This window comes from Mustelus asterias, unplaced genomic scaffold, assembly GCF_964213995.1.
Source record: "Mustelus asterias unplaced genomic scaffold, sMusAst1.hap1.1 HAP1_SCAFFOLD_1610, whole genome shotgun sequence".
In the NCBI taxonomy this organism is placed as follows: domain Eukaryota; kingdom Metazoa; phylum Chordata; class Chondrichthyes; order Carcharhiniformes; family Triakidae; genus Mustelus; species Mustelus asterias.
In genome coordinates, this window is record NW_027591555.1 from 49,345 (window position 1) to 65,743 (window position 16,399).

A 16,399-nucleotide genomic window follows, 5' to 3' on the forward strand; every position below is an offset into this window, starting at 1 on the left:
GTTCCTGTGCTGTACTTTTGTTCTTTGTTCTATATCGACATTTCTTTGCCTCTGTTGGCTTGTGCGACCTGATTCTCGAGCTCAGGTTATTGCCGCTGTCTGTAAATTGCAGGTTACTGGGTAGAAGAATCCAGGATTAAATCCTGGGCTTTACATTTTAAGGGTAGTTTTAGAGTCTAGAGTGAAATGTCGACCTTTTGGCAGACGTGTTGGAGACAGAGCGCGGGAATGTGCTGACAGCTCACCCCAGCATTGCTGAAGAGAGAGAGAGAGAGTTAGAGAGCACCAAGTTTTGATAATAACAGGGGGGGGGTAAACAGGGTGTAATTTGAAAAGCATTCGCTGTGGTGGAGGTTAGTGTGAAGCAAGAAGTGAACACTTACAGAGGATCTGCTCGCTATCCACCGATAGCATTGGTCCTGCAATATAAACTCTTTGAAAGGACACAGTAAGAAGTCTCACAACACCGGGTTAAAGTCCAACAGGTTTATTTGGTATCACGAGCTTTCGGAGCGCTGCCCCTTCATCAGGTGAGTGGAGACACGGGGAGAAAGTGCAAACTCCACACACAGACAGTGACCTGCGCCGCCTGTCTTGGAGTTCTGTCTTGGAGTGCCACCATGCTGCCTGTTCTGGAGTTCAGTGAGGGGCGGCACGGTGGCACAGTGGGTCAGCGCTGCTGCCTCACAGCACCAGGGACCCAGGTTCGATTTCAGCCTCGGGTCACTGTCTGTGTGAAGTTTGCACTTTCTCCACTCACCTGATGAAGAAGCGTCACTCCAAAAGCTGGTGCGACCAAATAAACCTGTTGGACTTTAACCTGGTGTTGTGAGACTTCTTACTGTGCTTACCCCAGTCCAACGCCGGCATCTCCACATCATGTTTGAAAGGACAGCAGTGGACAGTGGGTAACTTCAGTTAGGGTTGAGTCAGGATGACTGGCCTTCCATTTTTTTGAGTAAGGTCAATCAGAGGTTACAGATGTTCTGATTACTCTACCCGTTTACATTTTAAATTGTTTATGCTCTTAAGAGTGACAGGGAGATGCCCATATGTCGAATTAAACCGGGGATATCATGTTTTATTAACTAAATCCATGTTTCTTTTGATGTAGATTTTTTATCCTGAAACCACAGACATCTATGACCGTAAGAACATGCCACGATGTATCTACTGCATCCACGCTCTCAGGTATTGCTTCTTGACATGACCCAGACATGTAAGTGGGTAAACACCTGTCAGTGACGGACCAGATGTTAACCCAGTGGGTCTTGACTGACTGTTCAACCAGGGGAGTTTAAGAGCCTAACCCAGTCTGCGCTATTGTTGCTTCCCAGTGCTTCCCACTGCGAGCTGTGGGGGTGGTACCCATCTCTAACCCTGGGAGCCAAGGCTGTTTGCCGTTCCTCCATCACTGCTCAGAGCCACTTCCCCATGCGGAACGGGCACTGCTGTTAATCAGGGCGGGGAGGAAAGGGGCATAGTGAGTCATGGGAAGAGTTACAGCAGCAATATCCACAGGGGTGGGCTTGGGGCTTCCACAGAGGAAGGCACACGGCAATTGGAAAAGTTGGGCAGCTTGGTGCCAAGGGTGCAGGGCCGGGGGGGGGAGCAGTCTCTCATTGGCTTGCCTGAACCGAGTCCCCGATCCTAAAGGCACCCATTGAGACTGTTTGAGTCATAAAAGAGGAGAATATCTGCATTAAGCTGCTGTTGAGGTAATGAGTCAGTGCATAAAAGGAACAGTGTGTCCTCATCCAGCCGTTTCCTGTGCTGGGGCTAATCGTTTCCCAGTGCTGCAGCTATTCCTGACCCAGGCCACGTGGTCCAGTTCAGGAAATACCAGGGCGATTGTTCAAACGGCTGATAGCGCTCTCGCTGATGGGGTTACATCAAGGACAACATCTGGCTCAGGGCTGTGCCAATGCCAATCATGGGCTCTTGTCCATTACCCTTGTTGTGAGATTCCTGTTCTCCCACTCGCTCGGGAGTCTTTCCCGGCATCCTGCCCAGCACAGCGAGCTTCGGAAGGGAGGGAGGCTTCAACTGGCACTACAACAACAACAAACCGTATTCACATCATAGAATCATAGAAACCCTACAGTACAGAAAGAGGCCATTCGGCCCATCGAGTCTGCACCGACCACAATCCCACCCAGGCCCTACCGCCATTTCCCCACATATTTTACCCGCTCATCCCTCTAATGTACGCATCCCAGGACCCTAAGGGGCAATTTGAGCATGGCCAATCAACCTAACCCGCACATCTTTGGACTGTGGGAGGAAACCGGAGCACCCGGAGGAAACCCACGCAGACACGAGGAGAATGTGCAAACTCCACACAGACAGTGACCCAAGCCGGGAATCGAACCCAGGTCCCTGGAGCTGTGAAGCAGCAGTTCTAACCACTGTGCTACCGTGCCGCCCCTTAAACATGGCACCTTAAACATGGCAAAATATCCCAAAGTGCTTTACAGGAGAATTACTGAACAGAAGCTGGCACTGAACCATGTAGGAAGATGTTGGGACGGGTGACCAAGAGTATGGTCGAATAGGTAGGTTTAAGCGGCATCTTAAAGGAGAAGACTGAGAGAGGCTTAGGGAGGGAATTCCAGAGCTTGGGGCTCAGGCAGCTGAAGGCATGGCCAGCAACGATGGAGAGATTCAAATCAAGGATGCACCAGAGGCCAGAAGTAGGGAAGTGCAGATATCTCAGAGAGTTCATAGAATCCCAACACTGCAGAAGGAGGCCATTTGGCCCATCGAATCTGCACCGACCACAATCCCATCCAGGCCCCATCCCTGTAAACCCACGTATTTACCCCACTAATCTCTCTAATCTACACATCCCAGGACACTAAGGGGCAATTTATCATGGCCAATCAACCTAACCCACGCATCTTTGGACTGTGGGAGGAAGCGCACGCAGACACTGGGAGAATGTGCAGACTCCATACAGACAGTGACCCAAACTGGGAATCGAACCCAGGTCCCGAGAGCTGTGAGGTAGCAGTGCCAACCACTGTGCCACCGTGTCGCCCACGGTTAGAGTTGTACGGCTGGAGGAGATCACAGAGATAGGGAGGGGAGAGACCATGGAGGGATTGGAAAGCCAGATTGACAATTTTCAAGTTGAGGTTTTTGCATAACCAGGAGTGAGTGTAAGTCACAATGTACGGAGGTGATGGGTGACTGGGACTCAGTGCGAGTGACGATATCAGCAGCACCACTTCTTATGAACCAAAGTTTAGAGATGATAAGAGGACACTCCTGAAGAGTTTGTCGGTGACATTACCTTCTTTGTACGTCCTCTATCAGCTCTGTTTAATATCTTGTAATATCGAGATTATAATATCTAGATTGATTCCAGAGATGAGGGGTTTGTCGTATGAAGAGAGATTGAACAGTTTAGGCCGACACTCTCTGGAATTGAGAAGAATGAGGGGAGATCAAATTGAGGTATACAAGATGGTAAAAGGTCTGGATAAAGTAGACGTGGAGCGGATGCTTCCTCTTGTGGGACGTTCTAGGACGAGAGGTCATAGTCTTCGGATAAGGGATAGCAAATTTAAAACAGGGTTGAGGAGAAACAACTTCTCCCAAAGGGGTGTGAATCTGTGGGATTCGCTGCCCCAAAGTGCGGTGGATGCTGGGACAGTGAGTAAATTTGAGGAGGAGTTAGACAGATTTTTAATTGGTAATGGGTTGAAGGGTTATGGGGGGAAGGCAGGAAAATGGGGATGAGGAACACATCAGCCATGATCGAACGGCGGAGTGGACTCGATGGGCTGAATGGCCTAATTCTGCTCCTATATCTTATGAACTCATGAAAATTTTCATCAAATCACCCCTGAACTTTCTAAATTCCAGAGAACACAGCCCTGCTTTCTGTAATCTCTCATAATTTAACCCTTGAAGTTCAGGTTTAGTCACTAGTGGAGGCCTCTCTCTCTCTCTCTCTGTCTCCCCCCTTCAAACACAAAGTGTCCCTGGCTCACTGTTCTCATCTGACAAAACCCCCAACTGCCCCAGTGGGGCTGGAGACCTGACCAAGCCCTGAGGAAAGTCCCTCTAATGTGCTGTGTAGGATCCCAGTGTCGGCCATCCAACTGCCCATGTGCCAATTTTGTTTTTTAAAAAGCATTTAGACAGTTACATGGGGTAAGATGGGTGTAGAGGGATATGGACCCAACGCGGGCAATTGGGACTAGCTTAGTGGTTTAAAAAACAGGGCGGCAATGGACAAGTTGGGCTGAAGGGCCTGTTTCCATGTTGTAAACCTCTATGACCTCTATGTACTCTGCTGCCAGCGATGGAATAACATATTCCATATGGCCCCCACTCGACAGCATGTTAGTGTGAACACGCAACGGCATGTCAGTATGAACACGCGATGGTGTGTCAGTGTGAAAACTTGACAGCGTATCAGTATGAACACGTGACAGCGCGTCCGTGTGAACACGCGACGGCGCGTCAGTATGCACAATGACTGAAGGGTGGATTGGACTCTGTGGTGTTACAGGCATCTGGACTGCGCACTGATCTTCACTGACTTATCCTCTCATTCCTTTGGCAGTTTGTACCTCTTTAAACTGGGATTGGCTCCACAGATTCAGGATCTGTATGGGAAAGTTGCTTTCACAGGTGAGGTTGGTTCAGTTTTATCTCCGCTCGTGATTAACAATGAAGATCGTCAACAACTGGCAAGTGCTCTTTACCAGAACATGTCACCACATCGCATTATACAGTGCTTCAGCTGGGTTGTGTACACACGCAAGGTTGGTGTACCTGGCACATTAAGCTGGCGGTGTATATGCAGAGGTGGTGTGCATCGTACATTGGACTCGTGGGGGTGATATACATGGTACATTGGGCTCACAGCAGTGGGCTGGTATATTCAGGGGTGGTGTTCATTGTGCTTGTGGAGGGTGTATACATGAGAATGGTGTACATGGAACATTGTGCTAGTGAGGATGGGGTGGTGTACGCAGGGGTGGTGTTGATGGTACATTGGGCTATAGAGGGTGACCACACCCTGTGACGAGGGTTGGATTTTATATGGGTTCCCAGAAGATGGCAGCACCTGGTGTTTACTGCTGAGCTCACCGCTGTGGCCATGCTTGGTGGGTTTTACTTAAACCAGCAGAGATTTCTGAGAGTAGGGTCATGAGAGTCTGTTTATCTGGGGGTTGTTGCCAGTTGGTCAGGAGCAAGACCAAATTTCAAAGAGTTTCAGACAGCTGACCTGGACTGGGGCCCCACGTGGACAGGTCCACTCTAACTGTGTGGAAGGAGAGGCCTCGCTGCAGTGGGGTGTACGGTGTACTCACGGACAGTGATTCTGAGGGAAAATGAGAAGTTGTCCATATGGGACTCCCAGCAGGAGGGTAGGAGCAGGGTGGGGGGTGTGGACAATGTCACTCATCCTGTAGTCCCCAGAGATAATGAGCCAGATGTGCTTCGGTGTCACACTTGGTGACGCAAAAAGATATTTTATCATCTGTCCCTCAAAAGAACATGGGGGTAAATATGGAGCACAACATTCCCAAATACTCTGGGCGGGATTTCCTGGTCTCACTCGCCCTGAAACCGGAAAATCCTGCCCAAGGTCAATGGACCTTTCCATGTTCCACCCCTCGCCCGCTCCAATTCCCATGGCGGGCGGGAGGGTAAAATTCACTCCACTGAGTCGGAAGGTTGTCAGTTCAAACTCCGCTCCAGAAACCTGAACGTAAAAATCCAAGCTGACACTCCCAGTGCAATACTGAGGGAGTACTGCACTGTCAGAGGTGCCAACTTTCAAATGAGATGTTAAACCCATGCCCTCTCAGCCGGCACTACTCCGAGAGGACCAGGGCAGTTCCCACCCCTCTTCTGGGCCAATATTTATTCCTCAACTAACGGAGGCCCAGCTGATCGTGTTTTCGAGCCCCTCCCTGAACTGCCGGTAACCGGGGCTAGATTGATCTCACACATCAGGAAAGCAAGGGAGAGGATAGCTCGAGATGAACAGCGAGCACCAGCACAGGCATGGTGGGATGAATGGCCTCCTTCCATGCTGAAATTTCAGTGGTTTCAGACCACTGGGGAGGGTAGCTGATGGGGTGATAAGATTGAGCTGATGGGTTATTGTTCTGAGAAGAGGAAGGTCAACCAGGAGGGTTGTGCAGTGACTCTATGTTGGGAAGTAGGGAGGTTTCACAATGGGGATGGGGGAAGGAGAAGGGCATCCGGTCGGATCACAATGGTCTCCCTGTCCTCCACACTCACTGTCTGGACCCACACCAGACGACTTGTCGAAAGACAAGCAGCATAAGTAGGGCTGTAACCCAACAAGTGTCGGCATCTTCGGATGAGGAGGTAGCGACTGAGTAAATAATCTGGCTGTTTTTCCAAGCGACAGCAGTCTGCTAGAGCAGTTACCCAGGCTGCTATCTAATCAGCCGTTTCCAGCGCACAGCCACTAATTGAGTCTGGCGAATGGTAAAGCGGCAAAGGTGTAAAATACAGATAACATTTATCAAACGCCAAGTCTGCGAGTGCACTTTTGAAACCTGGGCATGAGCCAATCAGTCTCATTGTTGGAGCTGTACACAGAATCACTGCAGCAAAAGCCAAGCACAACAAGTAACAAAGTGGAGGCTGGAACCTTGTAGCTGACTTTATACAAACCCACTAAATGATAAATTAATGAGCCTGTTTATAAAGTGCTACCCCCCCCACCAGCTGCACAACCTGTAAGGGAAGTCCTGCTATTCAGAGGGTTGGGAACATTCCAAACAGCCAATTATGGGAATGAGGGAGATGGGAGATTTGGGGAGTGAGTGAATTTTCTGTGATAATTTTCTCCGAGAGAGGGGGGGCGGGGGGGGGGGGGGGGGGGGGGTGTTGTTTGACTCCACTTGTGTCACTCTGTTCAACATCAAGGCCGTTCGTTCCGTGAATTCCCATTTACTCAATTTTCCTCCATTTGGACAATGGTGCAAAGGAGAGTGAATTGGAGAGAGAGAGTTGGGGGGCGGGTGGGTGGGATGGGGGGGGGGGAAGAGTGAGTGAGTGAGGGACAGGGGATCCAGCAGATTCCAGGAACGGGTGCCACAGTGGTTAGCACTAATGCCTCACAGCACCGGGGACCAGATTCCAGTCTGTGTGGAGTCTGCACGTTCTCCCCATGTCTGCGTGGGTTTCCTCCGGGTGCTCCGGTTTCCTCTCTCACTCCAAAGATGTGCGGGTTAGGTGGATTGGCCGTGCTACATTCTCCCTTAGTGTCCCAAAATGTGTAGGTTAGCAGGGCAAATGTGCAGGGTTATTATAATGTGGGCAGGTTGGGCCTGGGAAAGATGCTCTGTCAGAGAGTCGGTGCAAAGTTGATGGGCCAAATGGCCTCCTTCTGCACTGTTAGCATTCATTTCTAGAGGGCTAGAATAAAAGAGCAGGGTCGTGCTGCTGAGGCCGAATGAGGGTCTCTGTGTGCACTCTCTCGTTTCCTTCTCTATGAACGGTATGTTTTTGTCTATAGCGCGCAGGAAACGATACTTTTCACTGCATGTTAATACATGTGACAATAATAAATCAAATCAAATTAAAGTCTGGTCAACCCCATTTGGAATACTGTGAGCAGTTTTGGGCCCCGTATCTAAGGAAGGTTGTGCTGGCTTTGGAAAGGTCCAGAGGAGGTTCACAAGAATGATCCCTGGAATGAAGGGTTTGTCCTATGAGGAGCAGTTGAGGAGTCTGGATCTATACTCGATGGAGTTTGGAGGGTTGAGAGGGGATCTAATTGAAACTTACAGGATACTGAGAGGCCCTGGATAGAGTGGACGTGGAGAGGATGTTTCCACTAGTAGGAAAAACTAGAACCAGAGGGCACAACCTCAGGCTAAAGGGACGATCCTTTAAAACAGATGAGGAGGAATTTCTTCAGCCAGAGGGTGGTGAATCTGTGGAACTCATTGCCACAGAGGAGGCCAGGTCATTGAGTGTCTTTAAGATAGAGAGGTTCTTGATCAATAAGGGGATCAAGGGTTAAGGGGGGAAGGCGGGAGAATGGGGATGAGAATCATATCAGCCATGATTGAATGGCGACCCGATGGCCTAATTCTGCTCCTCTGTCTTATGATCTTACTGGAGGGCTGCTATGATGAAGGGGACAAGAAGGCAGGGGGCTGGGAAGGGTGAGAGGGCTGGATGGGTAAGAGAGGGTGAGTGAACTGTCAAACTTAGCCCCAACTCCTGTCCTTTTTCCTGTTGATTGCAGAGGAGGAGATTAACAACATGAAGAAGGAGCTGGAGAAGTACGGGATTCAAATGCCTGCCTTCAGTAAAATCGGGGGAATTCTGGCCAACGAGCTATCAGTGGATGAAGCAGCCTGTAAGTATCTCTGAGGTTCAGACCCCGAGGGTAAGAGCCTGTTGTCTGAGGGTCCTTCACGCTCCCAGCTTGGACAGCAGTGAACATTCAGCGAACAGTGGCAGAAACATAGAAGATAGGAGCAGGAGGAGACCATTTGGCCCTTTGAGCCTGCTGGGGGATCTCATCGGTACCACCCGCAGGCCTGGTAGGGGTCAAAGTGAGGTAGTTGTTCTGGTGGTGAAGCTTTAGCTTTCACTGGGTGAGGTGAGGACACGATTGCCTTTAGCTGCGATGCTTTCGCTGTCTGGGCTCTCCCACAAAGACATAGTCCCTGGATGAGATCCGTGGAACTACACTCCGAGTGATTCCACACCTTTAACAATGAGGTGGAGGTGCCGGCGTTGGACTGGGGTGGGCGCAGTAAGAAGTCTCACAACACCAGGGTAAAGTCCAACAGGTTTATTTGGTACCACGAGCTTTCGGAGCACTGCTCCTGACTTTAACCTGGTGTTGTGAGACTTCTGACCTTTAACCAGGGCAAAAGGTCTCAAGGTGACTTACAGGTGTGTGGATTAGACACATTTTACACCAAGCCAGAGAAGGCGATATTCGGGGAAAGTTGGCCAGAAACTCAATCGAAGAGGCCGGTTTGAAGGAGCACCTTCGAGGAGGAGAGAAAGAAAGAGAGGTTTAGGGAAGGAATTTCAGAGTTTAGGGTCCAGGCAGCTGAAGGCACGGCCACCAAGCCTGGAGAGATGTCAATCAGGGATGCTCAGGAGACCAGAATTGGAGGAGCACCGATATCTCAGAGGCTGTGAAGATTACATCGACAGGGACAGGATAAAGACCATGGGGGAATATGAATTATATTCACTGGAGTTTAGAAGAGTGAGAGGGGACGTCATGGAAACTTATAAAATTCTAACAGGGTTAGACAGGGTAGATTCAGAAAGAATGTTCCCAATGGTGGTGGGGGGAGTCCAGAACTAGAGGGTCATAATTTGAGGCTAAGGGGTAAACCTTTTAGAACTGAGGTGAGGAGAAATTTTTTCAGGGTGGTGAATGTGTGGAATTCACTCCCACAGAAAGCAGCTGAGGCAAAAATATTGTCTGATTTAAAGAAGAAATTAGATATTGCTCTTGGGGCTAAAGGGATCAAGGGATATGGGGGGAAGGGGTGGGGAGGGGGGTGCGGTCAGGATATTGTATCTGATGATCAGCCATGATCAAAAAGAATGGCGGAGCAGGCCCAAAGGGCCGAATGGCCTAAACCTGCTTCTAGTTTCTAGAGTAAGGAGTCTAACAACACCAGGTTAAAGTCCAACAGGTTTATTTGGTAGCAAACTGATGCGCATCAATTGGACACGAGGCACAAAGCTTCGGTAAAAGAAGGCTTTTATTAACTAACAATGGAACTATCAGAACTTTAACACACTATCCCAGACTGAAGAGGTCCCGCCCGAGCAGGGGGTCTTATACCTCTCCCAGGAGGCGGAGCCCGACTGGGATGTGCCACAACAGTAACAAACACAGGTGTATCAATCCCACCCTAGCCCAACAACAACATTAGAACAATTCTACAGTGGGAACCAACGATGGTTCACCACACAAACGCCACTAGAACAAATAAACCTGTTGGACTTTAACCTGGTGTTGTTAGACTCCTTGCTGTGTTTACCCCAGTCCAACGCCGGCATCTCCACATCTAGTTTCTAGAAGCAGGGATGAGAATCTCAAAGTCAAGATAGTGCAGGAGGGAGGGTGAATTGAGTGGAGACAGAAATTCTGATTGTTTTTTAAAAGCTGGTATTCTGCTAATCGAGGTTTGTCTGCCTTGCCTTGCCCTCAGTGCATGCTGCTGTTATTGCCATCAATGATGCCGTAGAGAAGGGCGTCCCAGCAGAGACCCTGGCAGCAATGAAGAACCCCAATGCCATGCTGGTGAATCTGGATCCAGAACAGAGTCAGCAGTATCAAAACACCCTGAGTGTCGCCAAACAGGAGAAAATGGCAAATGCCAGGAAGAAGGTGGGCACCGATAAAGTGAAGGGGGGTGTATAAGCGGTGTGTGCGATGTGTCATGTGGGGATGATATGGACTTGTATGAGGCTGGCACGCATTGTGTGTTGTGCTTCGCTGTAACAGTTATCACCAGTGATGGTGGCGCAGTGGTAATGTTATTGGACTAGCAATCCAGAGGCCCAGCAAATGCTCTGGGGACGCGGGTTCAAATCTCACCACCGCATCTAGTGGAATTTAAATCCAATTTATCATCTGGAATCGAAAGCTAGTCTTCCCAGTGGTGACCATAACAACTATCATCGATCCTTGTAAAAGCCCATCCGGTTCATTAATGTCCCTTTACGGGAGATCTCATTACCTGGTCAGACCCACAACAATATTTTTTATTCAATCGTGAGACATGGGCGTCACTAGCTGGCCAGCATTTATTGCCCATCCCTAGTTGCCCTTGTTCAGAGGGCAGTTGAGAGTCAACCCCATTGCTGTGGCTCTGGAGTCACATGTAGGCCAGACCGGGTAAGGATGGCAGATTTCCTTCCCTAAAGGGACATTAGTGACCCAGATGGGTTTTCCCGACAATCGGCAATGGTTTCATGGTCATCAGTAGATTCTTAATTCCAGATATTTTTTATTGAATTCAAATTCCACCATCTGCCGTGGCGGGATTCGAACCCGGGTCCCCAGAACATTAGCTGAGTTTCTGGATTAATAGTCTAGCAATAATACCACGAGGCCAAGACCTCCCTCTGAAATGATGGTTGACTCTCAACTGCCCTCAGTTCGAGCGCTATCAGTGATGGGCAACAAATGCTGGTCTTGCCAGTGATGCCCACATCTCATGATTAGGTGAAGTCATTCATGACTTATATTTTTTGTTATTCATTTGTGGGATGTGAGTATCTCAAGGTCAGCATTCATTGCCCATGAGAAGACGGTGATGGGACACCGCATAAGAGACTGGGATGAGGAGAATTTCTTTCTCTGAGGGTCATTGCTGTGTGGAATTCTCTTCCTCAGAGAGCAGTGGAGGCTGGATCAATTGCATTTATTCAAGACAGATTTTTGATAGAGAAGGGAATCGAGGGTTATGAGGGGCAGACAGGAAGGTGGAGTTGAGACCACACTCCGATCAGCCATGTTCTTATTGCAGGTGGAGCAGGCTCAAAGAGCTGACTGGCCGATTCCTGCTCCCAAGTTCTATATTTCTATGTGAGCTGCCTCCTTTAACTGCTGCAGTCCATCTGGTCTAGCTGCACCCACAGTGCTGCAGTGAATGGTTTGCTCATGGAGTCATAGGGTGGGATGTTACAGCCTTGAAATCGTAAAATCCCACCCAAGGTCAACGGACCTTTCCATGGTCCGGACCTTTCCATGGTCCGCCCCTCGCCCGTTCCGATTCCCGTGGTGAGCAGGACGGTAATATTCTGGCCATAGAGTTTTACACCACAGGCAGATGCCCTTTGGCCCATCATGTCTATGCCAGCCTCAAAGATCAATGTCCTAAATCCATTTTCCAGCACTTGGTCCATAGCCTTTTGTGCCAGGGTGTTTCAAGTGCTCATCTTAAATGTTGTGAGGGTTCCCGCCTCTACCACCCTTTCAGGCAGTGAGTTCCAGATTCCCACCACCCTCTGGCTGAAAAAGTCTTTCCTCAACTCCCCTCTAAACCATAGAAATAGAACCATAGAAAATTACAGCTCAGAAACAGGACTTTTGGCCCTTCTTGTCTGTGCCGAACCATTTTATGCCTAGTCCCACTGACCTGCACTTGGACCATATCCCTCCACACCCCTCTCATCCATGAACCCGTCCAAGTTTTTCTTAAATGTTAAAAGTGACCCCGCATTTACCACTTTATCCGGCAGCTCATTCCACACTCCCACCACTCTCTGCGTGAAGAAGCCCCCCCTAATATTCCCTTTAAACTTTTCTCCTTTCACCCTTAACCCATGCCTGCTTGCATTCACTCTATCTATACCCATCAAAATCTTATACACCTCTATCAAATCTCCCCTCAATCTTCTACGCTCCAGGGAATAAAGTCCCAACCTATTCAATCTCTCTCTGTAACTCAGCTTCTCAAGTCCCGGCAACATCCTTGTGAACCTTCTCTGCACTCTTTCAATCTTATTTACATCCTTCCTGTAACTAGGTGACCAAAACTGTACGCAATACTCCAAACTCGGCCTCACCAATGCCTTATATAACCTTACCATAACACTCCAACTTTTATACTCGATACTCCGATTTATAAAGGCCAATGTACCAAAGGCACTCTTTACGACCCTATTCACCTGTGACGTCACTTTTAGGGAATTCTGTACCTGTATTCCCAGATCCCTCTGTTCAACTGCACTCTTCAGAGTCCTACCATTTACCCTGTACGTTCTTCTTTGGTTTGTTCTTCCAAAGTGCAATATCTCACACTTGTCTGCGTTAAATTCCATTTGCCATTTTTCAGCCCATTTTTCTAGTTGGTCCAAATCCTTCTGCAAGCTTTGAAAACCTTCCTCACTGTCCACTACACCTCCAATCTTTGTATCATCAGCAAACTTGCTGATCCAATTTACCACATTATCATCCAGATCATTGATAAACCTCCTGCCCCTCACCTTAAATCTCTGCTCCCTGGTTATTGACCCCTTTGCTCAGGGGAAACGTTTCTTCCTATCTACCCTATCTATGTCCCTCATAACTACATCATTTTAGAGGGCAATTAAGAGTCAACCGCAATATTGTGGCTCTGGACTCACATGTAGGCCAGGCCGGGTAAGGACGGCAGATTTCGTTCCCGAAAGGGACATTAGTGAACCAGATGCTGTTTGTTCAGGAGAGGGCTGTTTGTATTGTGGAAGGCAACATTCTACACCGAGTCTCTTGTAGTGAATAGCTTTTTATGGACTGGTACCAGAGGAGGGCGTGGGTTCCAGGGATCCGAATGAGGGAAAGGAGCAGGAAATTGAAATATCTCCTGTGATTTTATTTTTTTAAGGGCATGCCTGGAAGCCCCCAGGAAGAGAGAGATGTTTATGAAGAGCTCCTCACTCAAGCTGAGATCCAGGGAAACGTGAATAAAGTCAACCGTAAGTTTGAACAACCTCAGAACGCATTCAGAATTCGATTGAAAGGCTGAGTGATGGGGGCCAGAGAGGGGGGAACCGTCCACAAACCCCCCCTGACTACCATAGAAAGCATTCTTTCTGGTTGTATCACAGCTTGGTACGGCTCCTGCTCTGCCCAAGACCGCAAGGAACTACAAAAGGTCGTGAATGTAGCCCATATTCACACAAACCAGCCTCCCATCCATTGACTCTGTCTACACTTCCCGCTGCCTCAGCAAAGCAGCCAGCATAATTAAGGACCCCACGCACCCCGGACATTCTCTCTTCCACCTTTTTCCATTGCGAGAAAGATACAAAAGTCTGACATCACGTACCGACCGACTCAAGAACAGCTTCTTCCCTGCTGCTGTCAGACTTTTGAATGGACCTACCTTGCATAAAGTTGATCTTTCTCTACATCCTAGCTATGACTGTAACACATTCTGCACTCTCTCCTTTCCTTCTCTATGAACGGTATGCTTTGTCTGTATAGCGCGCAAGAAACAATACTTCCCACTGTATACCAGTACATGTGACAATAATAAATCAAATCAAATCTGTGGCAGGGGCAAGGTCTGAGTGGGCTGTATTAACAATTCAACAGTGATGGAGTGTGTCTGCTCCTGGAACCTGTGCCCAGCCCAGCAAGAGTTTACACCTTTGGGGAAATGGACAGAAACGCACTCAAAACCAGAAGCTTGTAGGGCCAAATGGATGATGATGATGATTCCTTCCCTCCCCGCAAAGTTGACCACATCCTGCCGGCTATTTTGAGCGTCTTTGACTGAAGGTCAGCAATGGCTCAGTTGATATTAAACTCACTTCTGAATCACAAGGTTGTGGGATCAATTCCTACTCCAAGGTTTGAGTGTAACGGCAATGCAGGTGGAGAAGGTAGTCACAAAGGCATAACAGCATGCTTGCCTTCATCGGCCGGAGCATTGAGTTTAAAAATTGGCAAGTTATGTTGCCGCTTTATAGAACCTTAGTTAAGCTGCACTTGGAACATAGTGTTCAATTCTGGTCACCAGACTCCCAGAAGGATGTGGAGGATTTGGAGAGGGTACAGAAAAGATTTATCAGGATGTTGCCTGGTATGCAGGGCATTAGCTATGAGGAGAGGTTGGAGAAACTTGGTTTGTTCTCACTGGAGTGACGGAGATTGAGAGGCGACCTGATAGAAGTCTACAGGATTATGAAGGGCATGGACAGAGTGGATAGTCAGAAGCTTTTTCCCAGGGTGGAAGAGTCAATTACTGGGGGGGCACAGGTTTAAGATGCGAGGGGCAAGGTTTAAAGGAGATGTACGAGGCAAGTTTTTTTACACAGAGGGTGGTGGGTGCCTGGAACTCGCTGCCGGGGGAGGTAGTGGAAGCAGATACGGTAGTGAGTTTTAAGAGGCGTCTGGACAAATACATGAATAGGATGGGAATAGAGGGATGTGGTCCCCGGAAGGGTAGGGGGTTTCAGTTCAGTCGGGCAGCATGGTCGGTGCAGGCTTGGAGGGCCGAAGGGCCTGTTCCCATGAATCTTAGAAACCCTACAGCACAGAAAGAGGCCATTTGGCCCATCGAGTCTGCACCGACCACAATCCCACCCAGGCCCTACCCCCATATCCCTACATATTTATCCACTAATCCCTCTAACCTACGCATCCCAGGACACTAAGGGCAATTTTAGCACGGCCAATCAACCTAACCCGCACGTCTTTGGACTGTGGGAGGAAACCGGAGCACCCGGAGGAAACCCACGCAGACACGAGGAGAACGTGCAAACTCCGCACAGACAGTGACCCAAGCCGGGAATCGAACTCGGGACCCTGGAGCTGTGAAGCAGCAGTGCTAACCACTGTGCTACCGTGCCACCCAATTACAGGCTGTAATTTTCTTTGTTGTTTCTTTGTAAAATTCCGTTGTCACTGTCAGAGGCACCGTCGCTCAGAGAAGATGTAAAACTGAGGCCCACTGCCTGTTTTAGTGGATGTGAAAGATCCCATGACGCTGTTTTAAAGAGGAGGAGAGATATCTCCGGTGACCTGGGTCTAATATTTACCCCTCAGCCAGCAACACAGATTATCTGTGATATATACAGCTTTGACAAAGGGTCAGCCTGACTCGAAATGTCAGCTCTTTTCTCTCCTTGCTGAGGCTGCCAGACCTGCTGAGATTTTCCAGCATTTTCTCTTTTGGTCACAGATTATCGGGTCACTATCACGTTGCTGTTTGTGGGATCTTGCTGTGCACAGATTAGCCACCATGTTTCCTACATTACGTAGTGACTACACTTACAAAAACAGTATTTCACTGGCTGTGGAATAGTTTGAGGTGTCGGGTGGTGATGGGAAGAGCGACTGTGAAACCATTGTCGATTTGTCGGAAAAACCCATCTGGTTCACTAATGTCCCTTAGGGAAGGAAATCTGCCTGGTCTGGCCTACATGTGACTCCAGAGACACAGCCACGTGGTTGACAATATGGGCGGCACAGTAGTCAGCACTGCTGCCTCACAGCGCCAGGGACTCGGGTTCGGTTCCCGGCTTGGGTCACTGTCTGCATGGAGTCTGCACGTTCTCCCCGTGTCTGCGTGGGTTTCCTCCGGGTGCTCCGGTTTCCTCCCACAGTCCAAAGATGTGTGGGTTAGGTGGATTGGCCATGATAAATTGCCCCTTAGTGTCAGGGGGACTAGCTAGGGTAAATGCATGGCGTTATGGGGATAGGGCCTGGGTGGGACTGTGGTCGGGGCAGACTCGATGGGATGAATGACCTCCTTCTGCACTGTAGGATTCCATGGATTCTATGACTCTCAACTGCCCACTGAAATGGCCTAGCAATCCACCCTCCGTTGAAGGGCAATTAGGGATGGGCTCAAATGCTGGCCCAGCCAGCGATGCCCATGTCACAGGAATGAATTAAAAAATATATGAA

The 16,399-nt window shown here is 49.0% G+C and overlaps 1 protein-coding gene across 1 annotated transcript in view; it reads left to right on the top strand.

Moving 5' to 3' along the window:
• LOC144488498 (ras GTPase-activating-like protein IQGAP1) overlaps positions 1-16,399 on the top strand; it is a gene marked incomplete at its 3' end in the record, with an annotated part of 75,144 nt that overhangs the window by 41,878 nt on the left and 16,867 nt on the right. The window contains exons 4-8 of the mRNA XM_078206547.1: positions 1,115-1,191; positions 4,577-4,644; positions 8,258-8,371; positions 10,203-10,381; positions 13,368-13,458. Coding sequence (XP_078062673.1) covers positions 1,115-1,191; positions 4,577-4,644; positions 8,258-8,371; positions 10,203-10,381; positions 13,368-13,458 — 529 coding nt within the window. The remainder of the gene's footprint in view (positions 1-1,114; positions 1,192-4,576; positions 4,645-8,257; positions 8,372-10,202; positions 10,382-13,367; positions 13,459-16,399) is intronic.